General features: G+C 47.4%; 2 protein-coding genes across 4 annotated transcripts in view; one reads left to right on the forward strand and one right to left on the reverse strand.

The window, feature by feature from the left end:
* Positions 1–5,252: 5,252 nt before the first annotated feature.
* On the reverse strand, positions 5,253–12,588 carry KLF10 (KLF transcription factor 10). 2 transcript variants are annotated; one of them, XM_054498357.2, is made up of 4 exons: positions 12,037–12,588; positions 8,624–8,857; positions 7,608–8,520; positions 5,253–6,860 (listed from the first exon to the last, which is right to left on the reverse strand). In XM_054498357.2, exons 1-4 carry the CDS (start codon positions 12,214–12,216, stop codon positions 6,601–6,603), a joined length of 1,587 nt encoding a protein of 528 aa, XP_054354332.2. In that variant the 5' UTR covers positions 12,217–12,588; the 3' UTR covers positions 5,253–6,600. The 2 variants fall into 2 exon arrangements, with proteins under 2 accessions (XP_054354332.2, XP_063525081.1); XM_063669011.1 differs by lacking the exon at positions 12,037–12,588 and adding an exon at positions 9,936–10,628.
* LOC129042409 (proline-rich protein 2-like) overlaps positions 10,793–21,495 on the forward strand; it is a 32,046-nt gene continuing 21,343 nt past the window's right edge. Inside the window, exon 1 of one of the 2 annotated variants that reach the window (XM_063669012.1) lies at positions 10,793–11,628. In XM_063669012.1, coding sequence (XP_063525082.1) covers positions 10,959–11,519 — 561 coding nt within the window. In that variant the 5' untranslated portion in view covers positions 10,793–10,958 and the 3' untranslated portion in view covers positions 11,520–11,628. Of the gene's footprint in view, positions 11,629–12,641; positions 13,267–21,495 lie in introns of those variants that run through there. The other variant, XR_010127269.1, reaches the window with a different exon arrangement.

Consider the following 21,495-nt stretch of genomic DNA (forward strand, 5'->3'; position numbering starts at 1 on the left):
GAGTAGGGCAGGTGCATTTAGCCTCATTTTTAAAGGCAGACCCAGACCCAGAATGATAAAGCAAGTTTCTTAAGGAATAAACTAGTTATCAGTGTAACCAGGACTAGAACCCAGGTGTGGTGTTTTGTTTGTTTTTGTTTGAGACAGGGTCTCATTCTGTTACCCAGGCTGGAGTGCAATGGCGCGATCACAGCTCGGCAGCCTCCCAGGCTCAAGTGGTCCTCCTACCTCAGCCTCTAAGTAGCTAGGACTACAGGTGCGCACCACCATGCCTGGCTAATTTTTTATTTATTATTTTTATGTATGTATGTATTTATTTTTACTTAATCCCCAATGTGATGGTAATACCTGGCTAATTTTTTCTTTCTTTTTTTTTTTTTTTTTGGTCCAGATGGGATGTCCCTATGTTGCCCAGGCTGGTCTCGAGCTCCTTGGGCTCAAGCAATCCTCTTGCCTTGGTGTCCCAAAGTGTTGGGATTACAAGTGTGAGCCACCACACCTGGCCCATGGTGGGTAATTTTATGTGACAACTCGATTGGGCCACAGGATGCCCATATATGTGGCAAACGTTCTGGGTGTGTGTTTGAGGGTGTTTCTGGAGGACATGAACATATGGATTGGTAGACTGGGTACAGCAGATTGCCCTTCCCAATGGGGATGGGACTCATCCAATCAGTTGAAGGCCTGAATGGAGCAAAAGTCTAAGTAAGAGGAACCCTTGATGCCTGACTGCCTTCGAGCTGGGACTTTATTTTTTTTCCAGCCTTTGTACTCAGATTGAAACATAGACTCTTCCTGGTTCTTGAACCTGCTGGCATTTGGACTAGAACTACACTATTGGTTCTTCTGGATCTCTAGTTGGCTGACTGCTGATCTTGGGACTTGTCAGTCTCCATAATTACATGACCTGATTCCTTTTATTCAGTTTCATATAAGGAATACATATGTATATATGTTCTGTTTGTTCCATTGGTTCTATTTCTCTGGGAGAAGATTAATATACCGGGTCTTTTAATTTGATCAGTACTCTTTCCCTGATACTGACACCTGCAGGGCACAGTTACCTGTGTAAAAAATTAAAGGCAGTGCTCTTTGAAAATCAACTTTATCATTTCTCAAGCTCTGCCTAAGTTGGTTAGCAAAATGCCAGGACTGGATTAAGGCATCAGAATAAAATTCCCTTAAGGTGTTGCCCAGAAGATCTTGTCTAGTTCCAGGGCTCTGCTGATGTCCAGTGCCCTTGATGGAAGTTTCCATTTCTGTCTCCGCCTTATTCTGAAAGTCTTCTAAAGAGAAAGGGTAGGATAACAGCCAAGGCAACACTTTTCAGCCCTTCCAGGCTGAAGCATTAGACTCACACGAAGGGCCTTAGTGAGCCTAGTGTATGTCTGTCTTGATCAGATTTCTTCCCTGCCCCCTTAAAAATGCAATGAAGAGAATTCAAATGCCATGAGACTCTTTAAGAGTGGAAGGTGGAATAAATGGTCCTTCCAGCACTAGCAAAGAATAATGGGAACAAGAAAAAGGCAGTCTTCAGCTTCTCATCTCCTTTTTCTATATCCTGCATGTAACAACTTCCTAGTTGTTCTCCCTCCCTAAAATTGCACAGGTCTCTTCGCGGCTCAACTTTCAGTTCGGCAAAATTGTTAAGCCTGTGCTACATGTCAGGGACTGTGCTAGATGCTGGTGATGTAGCAGTGAGCTAGACCCACAGGGTGCTTTTCCTTATGAAGTTTTACAGTCAAGGGAAAAAAGACACGAAGTAAAGGGTAATAATGATTATTATGACAATGGAAATGTCAAGGTAAAAGGGCAGGGAAGGCTGGGTGCGTGGCTCATGCCTGTAATCCCAACATTTTGGGAGGCTAAGATGGGTGGATCGTCTAAGGTCAGGAGTTTAAGACCAGCCTAGCCAACATGATGAAACCCCAACTCTACTAAAAATATAAAAATAAGCCAGGTGTGGTGGTGGGCACTTGTAATCCCAGCTACTCGGGAGGCTGAGGCAGGAGAATTACTTGAACCTGGGAGGCAGAGGTTGCAGTGAGCCGAGATCACACCATTGCACTCCAGGCTGGGCAACATTGAGACTACGCCTTGGGGGCGGGGGTGGGGGAAGGGTTGGGGGACAGGGAAAACATTCCCAGCAGAAGACATAGCACATAGGAAGGCTCAAAGCTTGGACACAACGTAGAGTATAAGATGGAAAGTGGTGTGGTGGGAGGCTGGTAGAAGCCTAAAGGTGCACGGTCTTCTAGACCTGCTCAGTCCACTGCAGCAGCCACCAGCCACCTGTGGCTACAGAGCACTTGGCATGAGGCTAGTCCCTACTGAGACTAGACTAGATTTCAAAGATTACCATGAGCATTAAATTAAATGTTTTTTAAATACAAATTTTAAATTTAAATATAAACTTTTTTTTTTTACTTTTTTGAAGTGGCTACTAGAAAATTTCAAATTACCTATGGCTCACATTATATTTCTATTAGACAGCACTGTTCTAGACCATGTTATAAAACCTAGACTTGACTCTGAGAGCATTGGGAGATTTCTGAAGTGTTTTAAACAGAAAAGTGACATTATCAGGTTTGCATTTTCAAAAGACTCTGTTGTGAGGAGACTGGATAGTAAGAAGACAGGACAGAGGCAGGGAGGCCAGTTAGGGGTGGCTGCACTGGCTTGAGTGAGAGATGCTGGATTAGACAGGGTGGCAGCAATGCAGGTAGAAAACACTTTTAAAAAGTAGTTACTAACACCAAACAGCTCTCGTTCCAGTGAGAAATGATAGGTTGAACCATATACAATTTTCATCTTCATTTATTAAAAATGGTGAAAGAGCTAACAAGGGCCAAAGATGGAACAACTGAGTCACAGAATAATTAAGTATAGTGTTAGAACTCAAAGAATGAGATAAATATTCAAGTCCATGCTGACATTTAAAAAAACTGAATAAATGGAGAAGAAATAACTCTTACAGAATTCCAACTTAATAAATAATGAGGGAATTAGCATATCACAGTAATAATTGCCCCAGGCAACATTTCCATAAGGATACTAAAATAAACGGGGAAAAGTGTAAGCAGAAACAGGTTATTTGCATAATCTTAAAGTATGTCCCTCTACATATTTAATAATTATAAAGAGAAAAATGGTAAATTTACAGTGGAAAATTCCAACAGATATCACCCTAGCCAAAGTGAGTGAGGTTGGCATCACCAGTAATGCATATGGACACCATGTGTTCGTAGGTAAGATGTACTGAGAAGGGCATTATCACTCTGGGGCATCTTTCCAACATACCCCATAGCCTCAATCTAATCATGAATAAACATCAGACAAACCCACATTAAGGGACATTCTGCAAAATAACTGACAAGTAATGTTGAAATGACAGGACTGAGGAACTACTACAGATTGGAGGAGGCTACAGAGACATGACAACTAAATGCAATTTGAGATCCTGGATTAGGTCCTGTAATAGGAAAAAGTACAAAAGCTAGTAAAAAATTAAGCTAGTAAAAAGGTGTTTCTGCTTCAACTTTTCTCCATTTTAGTATACTTATGAAAACTTAATAGTTTTGTACCAAGTTTAACTTATTAGTTTTGGGCGCCTGTAATCCCAGCTATTCGGGAAGGCTGAGGCAGGAGAATCACTTGAACCTAGGAGGCAGAGTTTGCAGAGAGCTGAGATCATGCCACTGCACTCCAGCCTGGGCAACAGAGTGAGACTCTGTCTTAAAAAAAAAAAAAATTAGACCCTGCTTCAACATTCAACTCAAAAACAGTAACTCTATTTACAAGATTCCTAAGGAAAGATCTCAGATACCAACTAGGACTGCAAAGAATACAGCCAGGCTGAGGCAGGAGAATGGCTTGAACCTGGGAGGCGGAGCTTGCAGTGAGCCCAGATCGTGCCACCACACTCCAGCCTGGGCAACAGAGTGAGACTCCGTCTCAAAAAAAAAAAAGAATACAGCCAACGGGTGGCATAGTTTCATGGGCCACATCATTACAAGGGACTGGGCATTGGGGGAGGCAGAGAATATTTCAGTCATCTTCCTCCATTCCCACTTCTGGAGACCTGCCACCATGAAAAGCTCTAAAGGAAGAGGATGGTCCAGGTGCCCAACACCAAAGCTACACCAGAGGCCAGAATGGCAAAGCCTTTCTCCAGCAGCTGTGTCATACTCATGTGGTATTAAGTTTCCAAGAAAAGTAGCAACAGGTGTACAGATGTCCCGAGACACTTGTCCTACAACTGCTGCCAAGTGAGTACACGGTCCCTTACCATGGTGTTTGTTCAACGAGGCAGACTCTAGGTCACTGGTTAAGTTGGGCATTGTGGAAGATGTTCTCCTGACCACAAGGGGGTTTCAGTGCAAGCTAAAATAGTAATCTACAAAATTATACTCTACACCAAGTAGCATTTACAGCCCTTAGTTCTTTCTACTGATGAGTGACTGCCAAGTGTTTCTCTTCAGAGGTGGATTACTTTTCATGAGGCTTAAGTACCAATATGTTTATTGCATTTAAGGTATCACTTAATTGTCTAACTTCTAGAGGTAAGCAATTTACTCACTATTTAATAAGTCAGACTTCTTTTCATCTGCCACAGGAGTTTCATTGCTTGTAATTATTCACTGTCGTGTTCCCTTTAACTTGAATACTACTTAACAAGATTTTGTTGAGAGCTGGGGCTATATTTCAACCCCAAATCATCAAAATATTCAAGAATGTTTAAAAATTAGCACTTTGGGAGGCCAAGATGGGCAGATCACTTGAGGTCAGGAGTTTGAGACCAGCCTGGCCAACATGGCGAAACCCCGTCTCTACTAATATAAAAATTAGCCGGGTGTGGTGGCGCACACCTGTAATCCCAGCTACTCTGGAGGCTGAGGTAGGAGAATCACTTGAATCTGAGAGGCTGAGGTTTTAGTGAGCTGAGATCATGCCACTGCACTCCAGCCTGCGTGACAGAGTGAAACTGTGTCTTGAAAAATAAAAAACAATGTTTAAAAATTAAATGTGTTTTCTTAGAACTGGCTGGTTCACATATTACCTCACCAAATAGATATTTGGCCTCACTTTGTGTACTCTCTAAATGGATTCATGTTAAAGACATACTCCTACAGTTCTAAATTTGAATGATACCCTTAGAGAAATTCAGACACTAAGTCCTTGGATAATATAAGTGATGAATGTCAAGGTGAGAGTTGAGAATGGTTTTTAAGAAATGCAATGACCATTCTATATACCAAAGGAAATTCTTTATTGTAAACAAGATATAAAGTACAACAAAAGAAATATTGTGCAAATTGTAAGTCACAAGGATTTTTTTAAATTAAAACTTTTGTTTTCCAAGGGTCCAAGTTTTGATGTCAGAAATCTACACCCAATATACAAAAACAATGTTAAATGGGAAGATATAGTGACATTTTTCACTATATATTTTAAGCAATTTACTTCTGTTTTGCCACTGTGTATATCATCCACTATATAACAGAATAAAAGAGAAATACTGTTAACAAAAGTGAATATTCTAATAATAATTTTTCTACCCAACTACCTCCACATCCCCAAAAAAACTCCTATAAATTAACAGGACAACATTTGTCCACCTGTGAATAATGGTCACTAATGTTCTAATTCAATAAAGCACACATTATATCCTCATAACATAAAGGTACTTTACTGATGACATAAGCCATCTTTTTCAAGAAGTTATCTAAGATTCTTAATATCCCTTCTTTACAATATATATTTCATCTTCTGATTTTTTTTTCTAAACAAAGTGCAGTGTATCTTAGAGTCTACAGAAAACACATTGGTATACAATTTTCAAATCTACACAAGAAACTGCAGGCAAACTAAAGTTCAAAGCATAATGAAATGCCTAGATACAGTCATTTGTTAAACTTTCAAAACAAAAATGCAAAAACAAATTGTAGCTATGCTTCAAAGCAATTAAATTAAGGAGGATTCCAATTCTTTGGGCCCTCTTAGCAATATACAGTCGTTTAATTCCAAATATTCACAATAGTGTAAAAATGATAGTTCTAGATATATTTAATCACTACATCCACGATGTTGACTGGAAAGACTAGGAATAATAAAGAAGATAACTCTAGAAAAAGATGACAATATTCGTAATACTACAAACTGATTTTACATCTCCATGTCTGTACCGTAATGTTTATTTCCTTCCAGCCTCCATATTCTTGAAACCAGTGCTTTAGAAGAATCACATTGAAAAATTGGTCTCAAGTATAAACAGCAAAAGTAAAGTAACAAATATGCACACAGATTCAAAATCTGTGCTACCTGTGTTGACCTCATCTGAAACCTTCAAAAAATATTCAAAGGAATAAAAGCTTTCTCATCTCTCTTATGTGATAAGAAATGAAACCTGCCTTTCTGTGACCTGCCTGTGGCCGAAGCCCTTTTAGTCACCTAACCCAGGCGGGGCCTTCGCGCCAGGCTGTGGGGCCTCTGCTTTAAGCCCACGTTGTGGGGCCACAGACTTGCAGTGGAAGCATTTTTACATCACCACTGGCTCCCGCTGAGACCAAAGTTAGTTCTGACTCTTCACTTTCCGGTCTGTCACTGTGTGGGAGCAGGGGTTGGAGGTAGAGCAATGTCATTTAACTTGCTCACTTCCATCTGCCAGTTTGGTAGCTTCTTGGCTGATAGATGGCGCCGGGCATGCTTGGTCAAATGGTCACTCCTCATGAACCGCCGGTCACACATGGGGCACGCAAATTTCTTCTCACCCGTGTGGGTTCGCCTGTGTCTGGACAGTTCATCAGAACGGGCAAACCTCCTTTCACAACCTTTCCAGCTACAGCTGAAAGGCTTTTCTCCTAAAACAAAGACAGGAATCATTGTTATGCATAAGATTGCTGTAAATTATATGTTCAATTCTATCTAAAAGTATATGAGAAGATACATTTTAAATAATAAAAGCTAATAAATCAAACTGTCAAATGAATATGAGATATGTATTGCTCCAATTTCAACTTGTCACTCGATCACATTTACAAAAGTCTTCCCCTCATGAAATAAGGTAGCTGGGTGGGGTAGTAGGCACCTGTAGTCCCAACTACTCAGAAGGCTGGGGCAGGAGGATAGCTTGAGCCCAGAAGTTTGAGACCAGTTCGGGCAACAGAGCAGTTTTTTTTTATCCCTTAAAAAAAGCCAAATATGAAAAGACTTCCTGACTTCAACTATGATTCAAAGGCTTTAAAGATACCTTATTAAAGTAACTACTCAGACATCTACAGAATCATCATTTGAGAGACTGAAACAATAAAGTATTTACATACTTATTTATTTTTAAATTATTTGTAGAGATGAGGTCTCAGTATGTTGCACAGGCTGGTTTTGAACTCCTATGCTCAAACAGTCCTCCCACCTTGGTCTCCTAAAGTGCAAGGATTATGGCACTTATGAGTGGCCTCCAATAAAGCCTTTTGGAGGACCTTGCACTGGTAAATACCATCCTCTAAACTAGCTAAGGCAAGTTATTCCTTATCATCCTGGGTTTAAATGTGTGATCACAGCCAAAACCTCTTCATTTAAACACTAAAGACATAAGAAGTGGCTGGTACCTGTGTGCGTCCTCGTGTGGGCCTTCAGATGGGAACTTTTAAAGTATGTCTTGCCACATCCTGGGTGGCTACAGATGTGACTCCTTATCCTTGATGAATCAATCTGAGGAGTGACTTTTGCTGCTGAAGGGGAAAACCCAGGAGCAGGGGCAATGGGAGAGAGTCTGGTGCCATTCGGGCTCACCACCGGAGGCTTTGAACTCTGCACAACAGGCTGGGGTACCACAAACATGACAGCGCCTTTGGGGACTTGTGTGCCCATGAACACAACAGGGGGGCAAACGGCTGGTGGCTGGCTGGGAGGAGTGCTGGGAACGACTGTTGTCACAACAGGGTTGTTGGCAGGAAGGGGAACCATCTGGCAGATGACCGGCATAGGTTGCACTCCCCCTGCAGATACTGCAGGTGGAGAGACCAACACTGACTTCTGTTGCGGGGACACAGGGGCTGGCTGAGACCTGCAGATGACCGTCTCTGAGGAAGGCATGGAAAAGTCATAAAGTGCAGCACTTGCTTTCTCATCAACATCTGCCACTGTGTTTCTCTCACATTTGGATCTGTTTGGTGACACAGCGGCACATGGTATGTTCTTTCTTGCAGCCTCAACATTTAGGTGGGTTCTTCTTCTAAAAGAATTGTCCTGATAGTTGAGGATGCTGGCTGCTTTCACTGGGCAGGACTGGTGGTTACACAGCTGGGCATCAGCTGTATGACGAATCACACTTGTTGCCTGAGCTTTGGGGAGTCTGGGGGCAGATACTGGGCTCTTTTCTTCCTCTTTGAAAGGTGCAGCAATGTGAGGTTTGGCAGTATCTGAGAGTGACTTGAAGTGTACAGTAGATGGCGCTGGTGCCATCAGATTTGACACTTGAGAGGGTTCAAAGTCAGAAGGACTGTAAGGTGGAGTCAAACACTAAAGAAAAGGGAAATATATAAGCATGAGAAATCTACAGTTTATTATATAAATTTTAAGAAATTATATAATTTACGTCTATCTTAAAAACAATAATACTTACAAATGCTGGGACTGTATGAAAATCAGGTGTTCCCGGAAGCAGATTCTCTTCCTCTGACAAATCAGATACTGGTGTAACAGGTCTGTTTTCAACGTATTTCTTAAAATCAGACTTCCAACTGCAGCTCATTGACATAAGTGCTTCTACAGCTTCAAAATCACTTTTCTCTGCAGTTTTGTTCCAGGAATACATACTCTCTTTTGGCCTTTCAGAAATCATTTCCATTCTTTCCTCCTATAAAAACAAAAGAGGAAAGCTTATAAGCATATTTTTTGTCATCCAAATGACACACAGAAAAATGAGCAAATATTCTTTTTTTTTTTTTTACAACTCACACAACTTTCCAAATTAAAATCAGAAATAATTTTCCTCTCACACTTACTATGATACTAAGGAAGTTCAGCTACACTTGCTAGGTAGGTAACCCAAACCTCACAGTAGTGGCAATAAAATCTTCCTCATTCTTTCTCTTAACATGTAGACCTTAACACTGATATAGAGATATCTGTTCATGGGAGAGAGGCACACCTACTACTATTAAGGGGACTAAGTCGAAAATTATCAATGCATTTGTGATCCAAAAGGAGAAGTATTTGGCTAAGAAGAAAAAAAGTGTTTTATATAGACTTTCCAGAGTAGCTACCTGCAACTGGAGTCGGACAAAATAACTAAGAAAGAGTGCTGCGAAAATTTATCTTCTTAACTATTACAGGTATGGTATGAGGTCTTTTGAGATACAAATTGCTGACAGAAAAAAAAGTAGCCAAAACCTTCTAATAAAGACAAAATGTATTAGAGCTCTGGCCTGTTGTTATGGGTCTGACCTTTGGAAAGTCACTTTGCACTTTGGGATAAAAATCAAAAGATAAGGGATCCTCAGGGTAGCTTTCAAGTTAAAATTGCATTATTTAAGATCTAAAATTATTTGATTACTTGATTCTGGTAAAGAAAAATCAAGTGAAATACATAGAAAAAAATTCTAATGTTTATTTTAATTAACTTGCAACCTCTTCATATTTGTGCTCCCTTTTACTGAATCTATTTCACACAATGGTTTGCCATACATAACTACAACATAGCTAATGCAATATTACTAAAAACTGGATAATCAAAAAATTTAATATTCTACTTGGAATTTGCAAAAACCGACTTTAAAAAGTCAGCATAATCAAAGTAGAATCTATTTTAATTCCTTAAAGAACTGCTTGATGACAAAATAACAGCACACGTTTTGCACTTATTTGCAGAACTCCTACCTAATGTTTTATAGTAAAGTTCTTTGAACTACGCTAAAAAAGATGGTACTACTCACCATTTCTCCTATTTTCCATTAAAAAAAAAAACTGTCCAGACTCGTTTGGTCAAAGTAGAGATTGTGTAAAAATACCAAAAAGCATTCTCTACGTTGCAAGGTATTATTCTCAACACTAGTTTTTCAAAAATGCATGATGCCTTCGTGTTGAAATCCTAAGAAAACGAGCCATTGCTCTTGAAATATCGCTAACGATGCAATTGCATAATCGCGCCCGCCTTTATGTAAGCTGCAATGGACAGCGCGCGTGTGTGTAACAGCCCCAAGACGCCAATGCAAAGAAAGGAAAAAAGAAAGGCAGGCGGCAGGGAAAGAGAGCGTGAGCTGGGAAGGACAGGAAGGGAAACAGGGAGGGGAGGAAAGGGAGTGGGGCGCGAGGCAGGAAAGGGAAGCGCGGGCGGAGGCGCGGGCGGGGGAGGCAGACGAGGGGCGGGGGCGGACGGCGGGGGAGATCCTAGTTGGCGGGGACCGACGGATGGGACCGCCCTAACCTCAATGAGGCTCGCGGGTGAGTCACTGGGAACATTCCTCGCCGCTCGCACGTCTCCGCGCCCCTGCCCCCGCCATTGGCCGGTCGGCTCGGCGGCCCGAGCCCGGATTGGCTGTGCGGCCCGGGGCGGGGGCGTGGGCGAGGAGGGGGCGAGGCATGTGAACAAAGCGTGATCAGCGGCTGCTCCGGGAGGCGCAGGAAACGTGAACTGGGAATTGCCGCGCGGTCACCTTTCCCCTACTTCCTGAGCCTGCAGGCCCCCGCCCGCGCCCGACCCGGGGGAGGGGCCGCGGGCGCCGCCGCCAACCGCCCGGCCGTGCGCGCCGGGCCCGCGGGGAGGGGCGGGGCTGCGGGAGCCAGGCTCCGGGAGGCGCCCGCCCCTTCCAGCTCCCCGCGAGCCGCCGTTCCCTTAGGAACCGACAGCGGGGCCGGGCCTCGCTCCCGCCCCTGGCGGAGGCCGGGGCTGGGTCACTCGGGGACGAGAAGCTCCCCGGGCGCACCCGCTCCCGGCCCACCCCCGGCCTCCGCCTCAGATGCGGGAGGAGGAGCCAGGTCCCCGCGGAAACCCGGCCGCCGCCCTCCTCCCGCCGGCAGCCCCCGGGAACCCGGCCGAGCCCTCGGCACTTCCCGCCCACGCGGCCTACGGGACCTTAGACCACCCCGTCTCTCCTGCAGACGCGGCGCCCCCTCCCCGTGGCTTCCGGCAGCTCCAGGCCCCTCCCGCCGCGCGTCTCCACGGGTTCCCAGACGTGCAGCCCCCACAGGCCCCGGCTCCAGACGCGCGGCCCCCGCGTCTCGCGGCCCAGCTCCCCCCGCCCACCTTCCCGCCCCAGCTGCTGGGTCCCGCTTCCCACCCTCCCGCCCCAGAGGCGGCTCCCCGCCTCTTCCAAGGAGTCGTCAGAAGGCGGCCGCCTGCCCCTGGGGTAAGAGTCCCCCTCCAGACGTCTGGGGGAGCAACTCGTCCCCCAGGGCGGTCGGCGGGCCCTCGTGTCATCCCCCCGCGCCGACGACAGGCGCCCCTTGCCCCAGCCACGAGCTATCTGCTGAGCAGCCCCCGTCTTCCAAGCGTGGGTTCAGACCCCCAGGATGGGTAGCCCACTCGCCTCTCCTGTGGACACCCAGCCTCCCGAGTGCTTGCGAGCAGCCCCCTCCTCCCTTGGCTCGCGGTCCTGAGCCAGACCGGGCATCTCTCCTCTGTGCCAGGTGAGGGTAGCCTCCTTGTCCCTCCCGCGACTCCCATTCCACACCGTACCCCAACCTCGCTGCAGGGCAACGGCCCCCTCCCCACTCCTCCCCCGCTCGTCATCTTCCTCCTCACCAGCCCTCTCGGATCTCCATGCGGAGTTGTCCCTTCCCCTCCTCAGTACATGTAGAGCAAAGACCCCTGTCCCCGTCTCAAGATTCCAGCCCCCTGGTTCGACCCCCTCCCCAACACACACGCCCTCACTAATGCCCATAGTCTGCAGGCAGGAAGCCCTTTCCTTCCCCACGACTCCGCTGCAGCCCCGATTCTCAGGCATGGCTGATGTCAGGGGCTCGGGGTTCGCGCCCCCTTTGGCCCCCCAGACAAGATCAGGCGAGGAAGCACAGGGGCATCCCCAAATGACTTACCGCAGTCTGCTGGAGAGAGGCACCGAAGTTGAGCATGGTTGGCTGCTTGGCCGCCGGCGGCAAGCTGACTGGTTGCTCGGCTGCTGGCTGCTGGCTGCTTGGCCACAGACGGGCGCCCGGAGAGACACTCGACGCCGCTCCCGCCGCCGCCGCGCTCAGCGCCGTCTGCCCCCTCCCCATTCAGGTAGCCGCTCAGCCTGCCTCGCGCCGCGGGCGGGGACGGGGGCGGAGCCTGAGGCCGGCCAATCAACGGCAAAGGTGTGTGAGGCGCTGGCCAATGGGCTCGCGGGGCCACGCGTGATCAGCGACTGCCCGGCAGCGTGAAGCTGGTGTCAGTGGAGCGTGTACACAATCTCCGGCAGCGTGTTCCCTCGGCCCTGCCCCGGGGAACTCCAGAGGCCACCTGATTGAGTGACGCCCCCCGCCCCTCGCCCACTCCTCGCCCACTCCTTGCCCCTCGTCCCCCGCCCCTGCCTAGAGAGGCGGCGCCGCGGCCGGGGAGGCGCGGCGACGGCAGCGCGCCCAGGCACTGCGGAGGGCCAGCCCCACGTGGGGGGTGGGGAGGGATGCCCGCTCCGCCCCGTCCTCTCCGCGCCGGGCCTCGTCTCAGCCCGCCACGGAGTGGGCGGGACGCCAGGCAGGCGGGGGACGCGGCGGCTGCCAGCCAAGGGGCCGGAGCCAAGAGATTTGCATTGGAAGCGCCATCCTCTTGCGCGTCTGATGAGGAAGCAGAACCCGGTGACCGACTGAGCTGCATTTCTGAAGCATTTGCTGGGTTTTGCCTCGCTAAGCCTCGGGGAGCACTGGGGCGCGGGATGGGGGACCCTGTCACGGAGAGGACACCTGCTCGCGCGCCCCTCCCCCGCTCACGACGTGCCGCGGGCTCGCCCTCCCCATCTGCAGCACTCGCAGCGCCTGCCCGTCCCGCCCATCCTTCCTCCTGGGCAACCCAGAGGATGGCGTGAGGACTCCTGGAAGCCCCGAGGACTGGACCAGGGGCGTGGTGGGGAGCCGTAGACCCGAGTTTTTATCCTTCTCTGGCGCCGACACTCGGCTGCGGAATCGAGTTTGAGCTCGGTGTAGCTGAAGTTTAAATTGTAGCTGTTTCAAAGGTAGACCCCACCTCACCCCCACCCCTGGACCAAGATCTCTGGAAGCGTCCTGCCTGGAAGCCGCTTGTGGGGAGGGCTCTCCTAGGGTCTCCAGGCTCCCGCTGGAGCACGCCTGGAGGTGGATTTGCCGGCCGTCCCCTGAAACTGGCACCACTACCGCCCCACCCACCCACTCCAGCTGGTGGGAAGCAGGCTGGGTTTCTGAAAGGAAGCCGCCCGTATGCTGCGCCCGGGGGCTGGGGCTGGGCCTTCTGATCAGGAAAGCCCATGGCTCTGCTTTGGCACGGATTTGCCCCCGTTTGGCCGTTTGCGCGCGACCACAGCAGCTGTTGTTGGAGAGGAAGGCAGTGATAACGGGGTTTAAAGCAAATCGGAGATCTTATCCGATTTGGACAGGCTGAATTTAAGGCAAAAATCACTGTCTCTCCTGCGAGCACTCACGTCTCTAACTGAATGAAAAGCTGGTAATGCAGATAGCATTTCTATCCCAGTAATCACAGAATGAACATAGGAAGGGAATTAATTGTTTTAGAAACTGCCAATGCTGTACGTATCTTCCAATGGTTTTTTTCTAATGTATCTAAGGCCCAGGCTAGCGAACAACCGCAATAATAATGATAGTAATACTGTTGGCCAGGACCAGAGAGGCCCAGGGCTGCGGGGATGAGGACGGAATGGCCTCCTGTCACCGCCCCTCCTGAGTCTGCTGGAGAGGCGCCAGCTCAGCAGCCCGGCAGCTCTTCCTGCCTCTCCCCACCCCATGTCCCTGCTTCTGTCTGCGGGGTGTCCCTCCCCACAGGCTTCCTTCCGCCTGGGCTGTCCCATCCTGTTGACCCAGCCTGAGGGCTGGAGCAGCTGGCCCTGGACACTGTGGCGGGAGAGGAAGCTCCTGTATGCTCCTCCGGCAGGCCTACCTTCCTTCCTGTTGGGCCCTCCCCTGGAGTGGCTTCTGCTAGACCCTCCAGGCCAGAGCCCTGTCCCTTCCTCAGGAATGTGGGGCCTGCTGGCCGCCTGGCTCCCCAGCGGGCTGAGAAGCAGGGAGCGGTCTTGACTTGTGAGAGTGATTCAAAACAGGAAAAGAAAAGAGAAAAGGGGTAGGAGGAACAGTGTGGTGGTGGCACAATTCCTAGAGGTTCAGAGAAAGATGTTTCCCGGGCTCCTCAGACAACATATCCAAAACTAGAATTGCTGTTTCTACGCCTTCCCGGATGCATGCCTTGTCTCCTTCCAGCCTTCACCTTCTCTCTCAAAGCCCTGGATCTGATTGGTCCCCAGGACCCAGCAGTTTTGCCTCAGAAATGTCTCTGTTCTCATTTTCCATTTCTACCCTCCAAATGTTGCACTAGATCAATCTGTCATCAAGTCTTGCTCGGATTAAACAATCTGCAATCCCCCCACCCAACCTCCACCCACACTCCAGCTTATTTTCCACTGCCCAAGCTCCACACTGTGACTGGAATGGCTTTTTAAAAGTCATGATCCAATCATAACATTCTCTCCTTAAAAATGATCCATGGCTCCTGTTGCCAGGAGATGAAAGGCCATTCAGTTCTGAGCTATCCGGTCAGCCTCCAACTACAGGACTCTCCCAACCCTCCCCACCTCGTCTTCCACTCAGACTTACCCTTGCCCACAGCCACAGCAAACCGCTTGCTGTTCCTCAAACATATGGTGCATTTTCATGTCTCAGTGCCACATCCTCATTCAGGAAACACTATGTTGCATATGCCTTTGTTCGTTTATCCACTCCATTCGACAACTATTTGTTGAGCATCTACTATGTGTTCTAGGTACTGTTCAAGGGACAGTAGCAGTGAACAAGACACACCAGGGGAGGCAAAGATAAGTACACGTCGAATACACACACACGCACACACACACAAGTACCATGAGGGTAGATAAGTTCACTGCAGTGCACCAAATTGTAACAGGGTGGTAAGATTGTGACTGGGCAACTGGTTTGGTATGAGATATAGGAGAAGCTTGCTCCAAGGAGATGTTTAAGCTGAAAACCTCATGAGAGGATAGGAGGATTCCGGGCAAGTGCACCTAAGTAGAGGGAGCAGCTAAGGCAGTCTTACAGCAGGAAGGAGCTGGCCCCGTGGGATGCAATGTGGCTGGAGGTGCAGAGGGTGTCAGGGAGAGTGGGAGGGGATGAGGTTGGAAAGTAAGGCAGGAGAAGCTAGACTACTGAGGAAGTTATAGGTCATGGTTTGAAATGGGGATTTTCTTTTTCTTTTTCTTTTTCTTTTTTTTTTTCAGACGGAGTCTCGCCCTTTCACCAGGTTGGAGTGCAGTGGCGCGATCTTGGCTCACTGAAACCTCCACCTCCCAGGTTCAATCAGTTCTCCTGCCTCAGCCTCCTGAGTAGCTGGGACTACAGGCGTACGCCACCACACCCAGCTAATTTTTGTATTTTTAGTACAGACGGGGTTACACCATGTTGGCCAGGATGGTCTCAGTCTCTCAACCTCGTGATCTGCCTGCCTCGGCCTCCGAAAGTGCTGGGATTACAGGCATGAGCCACCGTGCCTGGCCAAAATGGGGATTTTCTTTAAAGTGCTAGGGGAGGCCATGTACAAGAAATGTACATTTGCAGCCGGGCGCGGTGGCTCACGCCTGTAATCCCAGCACTTTGGGAGGCCGAGGCGGGCGGATCATGAGGTCAGGAGATTGAGACCATGGTGAAACCCCGTCTCTACTAAAAAATACCAAAAAAATTAGCTGGGCACAGTGGTGGGCACCTGGAGTCCCAGCTACTCGGGAGGCTGAGGCAGGAGAATGGTGTGAACCCGGGAGGCGGAGCTTGCAGTGAGCAGAGATCGTGCCATTGCACTCCAGCCTGGGCAACAGAGCGAGACTCCGTCTCAACAACAACAACAACAAAATGTATATTTGCATCCCTGAAGGCCCCCTTTGCCTTACTGGCTTTCAGGGTCTTTGTACCACTGTCACTTTGTTGAAGGCTTCCTTCATAACGCTAGGATGAATTGATGGTTCTTCTTTGCTCTCAGCGTACATTGTCCACACCTTCATGCTGGGAGTGGATTAGTCATTTTGCAAGAAACACTTTTTACGATACTGAATCCTGCCCATGCTCCATCCAGATCTGAACTCCTGAGATGGTGATCATGTATAATCATCTATATTTTTGAGCCAGGGTCTTGCACTGTCACCCAGGCTGGAGTGCAGTGGGGTGACCACAGTTCACTGAACTCTTAGCCTCCTCTGCTCAAATGACCCTCCCACCTCAGCCTTCTGAGTAGTTGAGACTACAGGTGTGTGCTACCACACTTGGCTGAATTTTTTTTTTTTTTTTTTTTTTGAGACGGAGTCTCACTCTGTTGCCCAGGCTGGAGTGCAGTGGCACAATCTCAGCTCACTGCAACCTCTGCCTCCTAGGTTCAAGTGATTCTCCTGCCTCAGCCTCCGAGTAGCTGGGATTACAGGCACCTGCCACCACACCTAGCTAATTTTTGTATTTTTAGTAGAGACAGGTTTCACATGTTGGCCAGGCTGGTCTTGAACTCCTGACCTCAAGTGATCCACCTGCCTTGGCCTCCAAAAGTGCTGGGATTACAGGCGTGTGCTGCTGCACCCAGCCTTGGCTGATTTTTTTTTTTTTTTTTTTACTATTTGTAGAGCTTAGGTCTCACTATGTTGACCAGGCTGGTCTTGAACTCCCAGGCTCAAGCAATTCTCCTGTCTTGGCCTCCCAAAGTGCTTAGATTACAGGCATGAGCCACCACACCCAGCCTATAATCATCTTTTTGATCCAGTATCTGTTCTATAAGAAGCACTCAGATTTTTTTTGTTATTGGAGAAAGTAATTGTAGATTGTCTCTGAAGACTCACTGGAGTTACAGACAGGGTATGCGCAAACGCCTAGGTGGAAGTGTGGGTCCTTCTATGCCTTTCCCTTAGCTTGTGTCATTGCAGGGTCAGACATGGAAAACTGTCATCTTGGGCATGTATATGGTTTGGATGTGGCTTGGCTCTGTCCCCACCCAAATCTCACCTTGAATTGTAATCCCCATAATCCCTACTTGTCGAGTGGGGGATCAGGTGGGAGGCAATTGGATCATCGGGGCAGTTTCCCCCATGCTGTTCTCGTGACAGTGAGTAAGTTCTCATGAGATCTGATGGTTTTATAAGGCGGTTTCCCCTGCTCTTGCTTGTGCTCTGTGCCTCTTCCCCTTCCACCATGATTGTAAGTTTCATGAGGCTTCCCCAGTCATGCAGGACTATGAGTCAATTAAACCTTTTTCCTTTACAAATTACCCAGTCTCGGGCAGTTCTTTATATCAGCGTGAGAACAGACTAATGTAGCATGAGTAAAAGAAAGCCCTTGGGCAGTAGTAAGTAGTACCTCAGATAGATGCTGACCCTTCCTGCTGATGGTACTGGTTTTTCCTTAGATCAGAATAATGAACGAAGTGAGAGGGGAGCCGACATGTAAAGATTTCTCAGGTCAGTTACGAATGTTAGAACATACTGTACCCACGAGACATCTTCTCTTTGCTCCTTGCAGTCAGTGGGTCTCATCACCATTCATCCATTCGTTGCCCCACCATATGCCAGGTATTAGCTGAACACTGAGGAAAAACCATAAAAATGACACCGTTCCAGTGTTGAAGGAGCTTCCAGCATAGTGGGAGAAGTAAATAGGAGACCCAGCCGTCACTATAGAATCTGACAGATGCTAAGATAGGTACCTGCGGGTGCCTAGGGAAGGTTCAGGGAAGGCTTCTCCCATTTGATCTGTAAGCTGGGGAAGTAAAGGGATAGAGGTGGAGACTAGAGAGAGCCTTGGGGATTTAGGATGCTCTGAATTGTCTGGATCACAGATCAGAGAGGCAGGGTGAGGAACTTAGGCTATTAAGGAAAGCAGCCCAGAACATGAGGTGCCTTTGCGTGCCGTGCTAAGGAATGTAGAAGTGGAACTTTTATCCTAAGGACGTGGGGGACCTGCTGACAGGTTGTAACAGGGAGGATGGTATAGGAAGCTCATTCTGGCCCAGCATGGAGAATGGACCAGAGGAGTGAGGGTCTGTCGCCATTGAGAAGGCTTTTGCAGGCAGCAAAGATGATGCTGGGCTAAACTAAGAAATGGTGGCAGGTCTGGAGAGGATGGAATAGAGATGCCAAGAGCAAGCAGGATTCCGTAATCGATTGGATGTAGACATGAGGAAGAGGGTAGTATCGAGAACTGCCAGGTTTCTGGCTTGATTCACTGTATGAGATAGAAGAGGGCCACAGAGAGGTGGTGGGCTTTGGTGGAAAGGAAGAAAATGCCATATTTCAGGTCTGGAGCCCAACAGAGAAAGATCTAGGCTGGAGATTAAAATTTTAGCCAGGTGCAATGGCTTATGCCTGTAATCCAAGCATTTTGGGAGGCTGAGGCAGGAGGATGGCTCAACTCAAAAGTTTGAGACCAGCCTGGGCAACATAGGGAGACCTCTGTCTCTACAAAATATCAGAAAATTAACCAGGTATGGTGGTGTGTGCCTATAGTCCCAGTTACTTGGGATGCTGAGGCATTGCTTGAGCCCAGGAGGTCAAGGCTGCAGTGAGCCAAGCACTGTACTCCGAGCACTGTACGACACAACAACACCCTGTCTCAAAAATAAATCAATAAATAGAAAATAAAAAACAAAATGTAGGTGTCATCAGAGTCTAGGTGGCAATTGAAGCCAAGAGATTAGATAAAATCCTGCAGGAAAAGAAAATAATGAGAAAAAAGAAGAGAACTGAGGGTGGGCCTCTGAGGAAGAAGCAGGCTGAAGGGAGCAGGCCTGTGGTGAAATGCTGGCAGAGGGCGTAGCAAGGACTTCTTTCCTGTGTTCGTGCTCAGGATGTCCTGGCCTCATGGGGTGCAGAGTGGGGATGAGAGGCAAACTGGGGCTGATTTAGAAAGTGAAAGTGCCAGATAGAGTAGAAAAAAAAAATCTCCTCTGGTGAATATTATTAGTTATTTTCATTATACTAATTACTATGGTTTTTAAGCTTGTTAAAAACATTTTTTTTAATCTTAAACTCTATTTATGGGGTAAATTTTTTCTAAAGATGCCCACCACAACCCTTCCTGTCCCATGTAACCTTTTCTGCTGTGACTTTGCCATTTCTGCATCAAGAGGTAAAGTCTTTTTCCCTACCCCTTGATTCTGGGCCGACCCTGCCTGTGACTTGCTTTGACCGGGAGAATCTGGGGCAGTGCTGTGAGACTTCCATGCCTAGATCTTAAGAAGACTTTGAAGTGTCTGTGTTTATCCTCTTGGAAACTAGCCACAAGGCAGAGGAGCCCAGGCTAAACTACTTAATAATGAGAGAACACGTGAAAGAAGGGCCACATGGAGAAGACTAAGGCACCCCAACAAACAGCCAGTACCAACACTCCAGCCACGTGACCAGGGCCACCTGGGACCCGCCAGCCCCAGTCACGCAGGCCCAGCTGACACCACATGGAGCAGAGATGAGCCATCCCCACCAAGCCCTGACCCACAGAATCATGAACAGTAAATAGAAGAGCAGCCCAGGCATCACTTCCTGCCTCCCCGCCACTCCACGGTCCCGCTTCTGTCCACAGGAGTGTCATTGGGTTTTGGGGTGGTTTGCTATACTGCAAGAGATAACTGAAATAGTCCATGTGTGTTTCAGTTCTGGAGGGACAGCTACAGTTTTCAAAATACTCACTTTATAAGAGTATTTTTTTTTTCCTTTTTTTTAAAAAAGAATCTAAAATACCTTGGAGAAAGACCCAGGAAGGAGAACTAGAAAAACTAGTAAAGTAGAAAAGGAAAAAAAATCAGAGCAAGGAAGAAATACTTTTTTTTTTACCTTAGAGAAATGGGAAGTGGCTGGGCATGGCGGCTCACACCTGTAATCCCAGCACTTTGGAAGGCCGAGGCGGGCAGATCACCTGAGGTCAGGAGTTCGAGACCAGCCTGACCAATATGGTGAAACTCCGTCTCTACTAAAAAAATACAAAACTTAGCCAGGCGTGGTGGCAGGCACCTGTAGTCCCAGCTACCCGGGAGGCTGAGACAGGAGAATTGCTTGAACCCGGGAGGAGGAGGTTGCAGTGAGCCGAGATCGTGCCACTGCACTCTAGCCTGGGCAACAGAGCGAGACTCTGTCTCAAAGAAAAAAAAAAAAGAAAAAAGAGAGAAATGGAGATCTGGAAGAAAAATATTCCACACCACCAGCAAGCATTCTCTTGAGTGCTTTGAGATGGAAATAAATGTGTAATAGGAAGAAAGGGAGTTCACCTTGATGGAGCACCTGCTATGCACCGGTTGTTACTTGGTGCAGTAAGAATCTGGAGGTCTTAATGTGGCCCACTGTATAAAGTCCATGACATAACACTATAGGGATTTATTTTTGTAAAAAAAATAATTAAATTCCTCCACTCTCCATTTGCTCTTTTTATCTCCTCAAGAGGTGAGAAGCCAGTTAAGTGGTTAAGTGGCTCTGCAAGGTTCCTAGTAGCAGTAAAATATAGTTACTTAACATTGTGATTTTTACCAAATGAACGCAGCTGTGTTTCCTTATTTTTTTTAACAAAGGTAAAACATACTGATCATTAAAAAAATACAAAAAGGAATAAAAAGATGAAAATCCCTTGTAATCCCACTTCCAGAATTAACCTCTACTAACATTTTGATACATATATTTTCAGGCTCTTTACCCTGTCTTCTCACTCCCCTCTGTATATATGTTATAAAACATGCTATCTTGTAACTTGCTTTTTCTTATTTTACTTAACCTATCATGAACATCTCTTTGCACATCAATAATTGTAAAGGTAGTGTTCTTACAGCTTCTTAAAAGTAGGACCTTTCATTTTCTCTGGATAGACCCAGTGACTTTTACCTGTTCCAGTGTCAGAATTCTGGTAATCTTGCCTGGCATCATGGGTGAGAGGAGGGGTGTTCTTTTTCAAAGGCCAAACATCTTCCAGCTACTTTGTGGGTTATAATCAAGATTATGATACAAAGCTGTAGAAGGATAAGCAGTCAGCAAAAGCTATGGCTGATGGTCTCTCTATTTAGCATGTGGCATTTTTTTATTGCAATTTTCTGAATGTTGAGATGATCTTCCAGAAGGAGGGCAAGGGTCATGCGTGTTCTTCCTTGGGGTTCTTAGCCCCCACTGCCACCAAGCCTGGCTGTGCAGTGGAGTGCCGTCTTCTCAGGAGAGTCTTCGTTTCATTCCTGAAGACAAGCGTATAGGCCCCTTTTGGTTTTAAGTGCTATGTTGCTACTGATAAAAAAAAGTAAAATAAATCTGAGGGTGACATGAACCAACCCAAAACAACAATCAAAAACAGACTGGAGGATATGATGAA

The sequence above is a fragment of the Pongo pygmaeus genome, chromosome 7 (assembly GCF_028885625.2).
Source record: "Pongo pygmaeus isolate AG05252 chromosome 7, NHGRI_mPonPyg2-v2.0_pri, whole genome shotgun sequence".
In the NCBI taxonomy this organism is placed as follows: domain Eukaryota; kingdom Metazoa; phylum Chordata; class Mammalia; order Primates; family Hominidae; genus Pongo; species Pongo pygmaeus.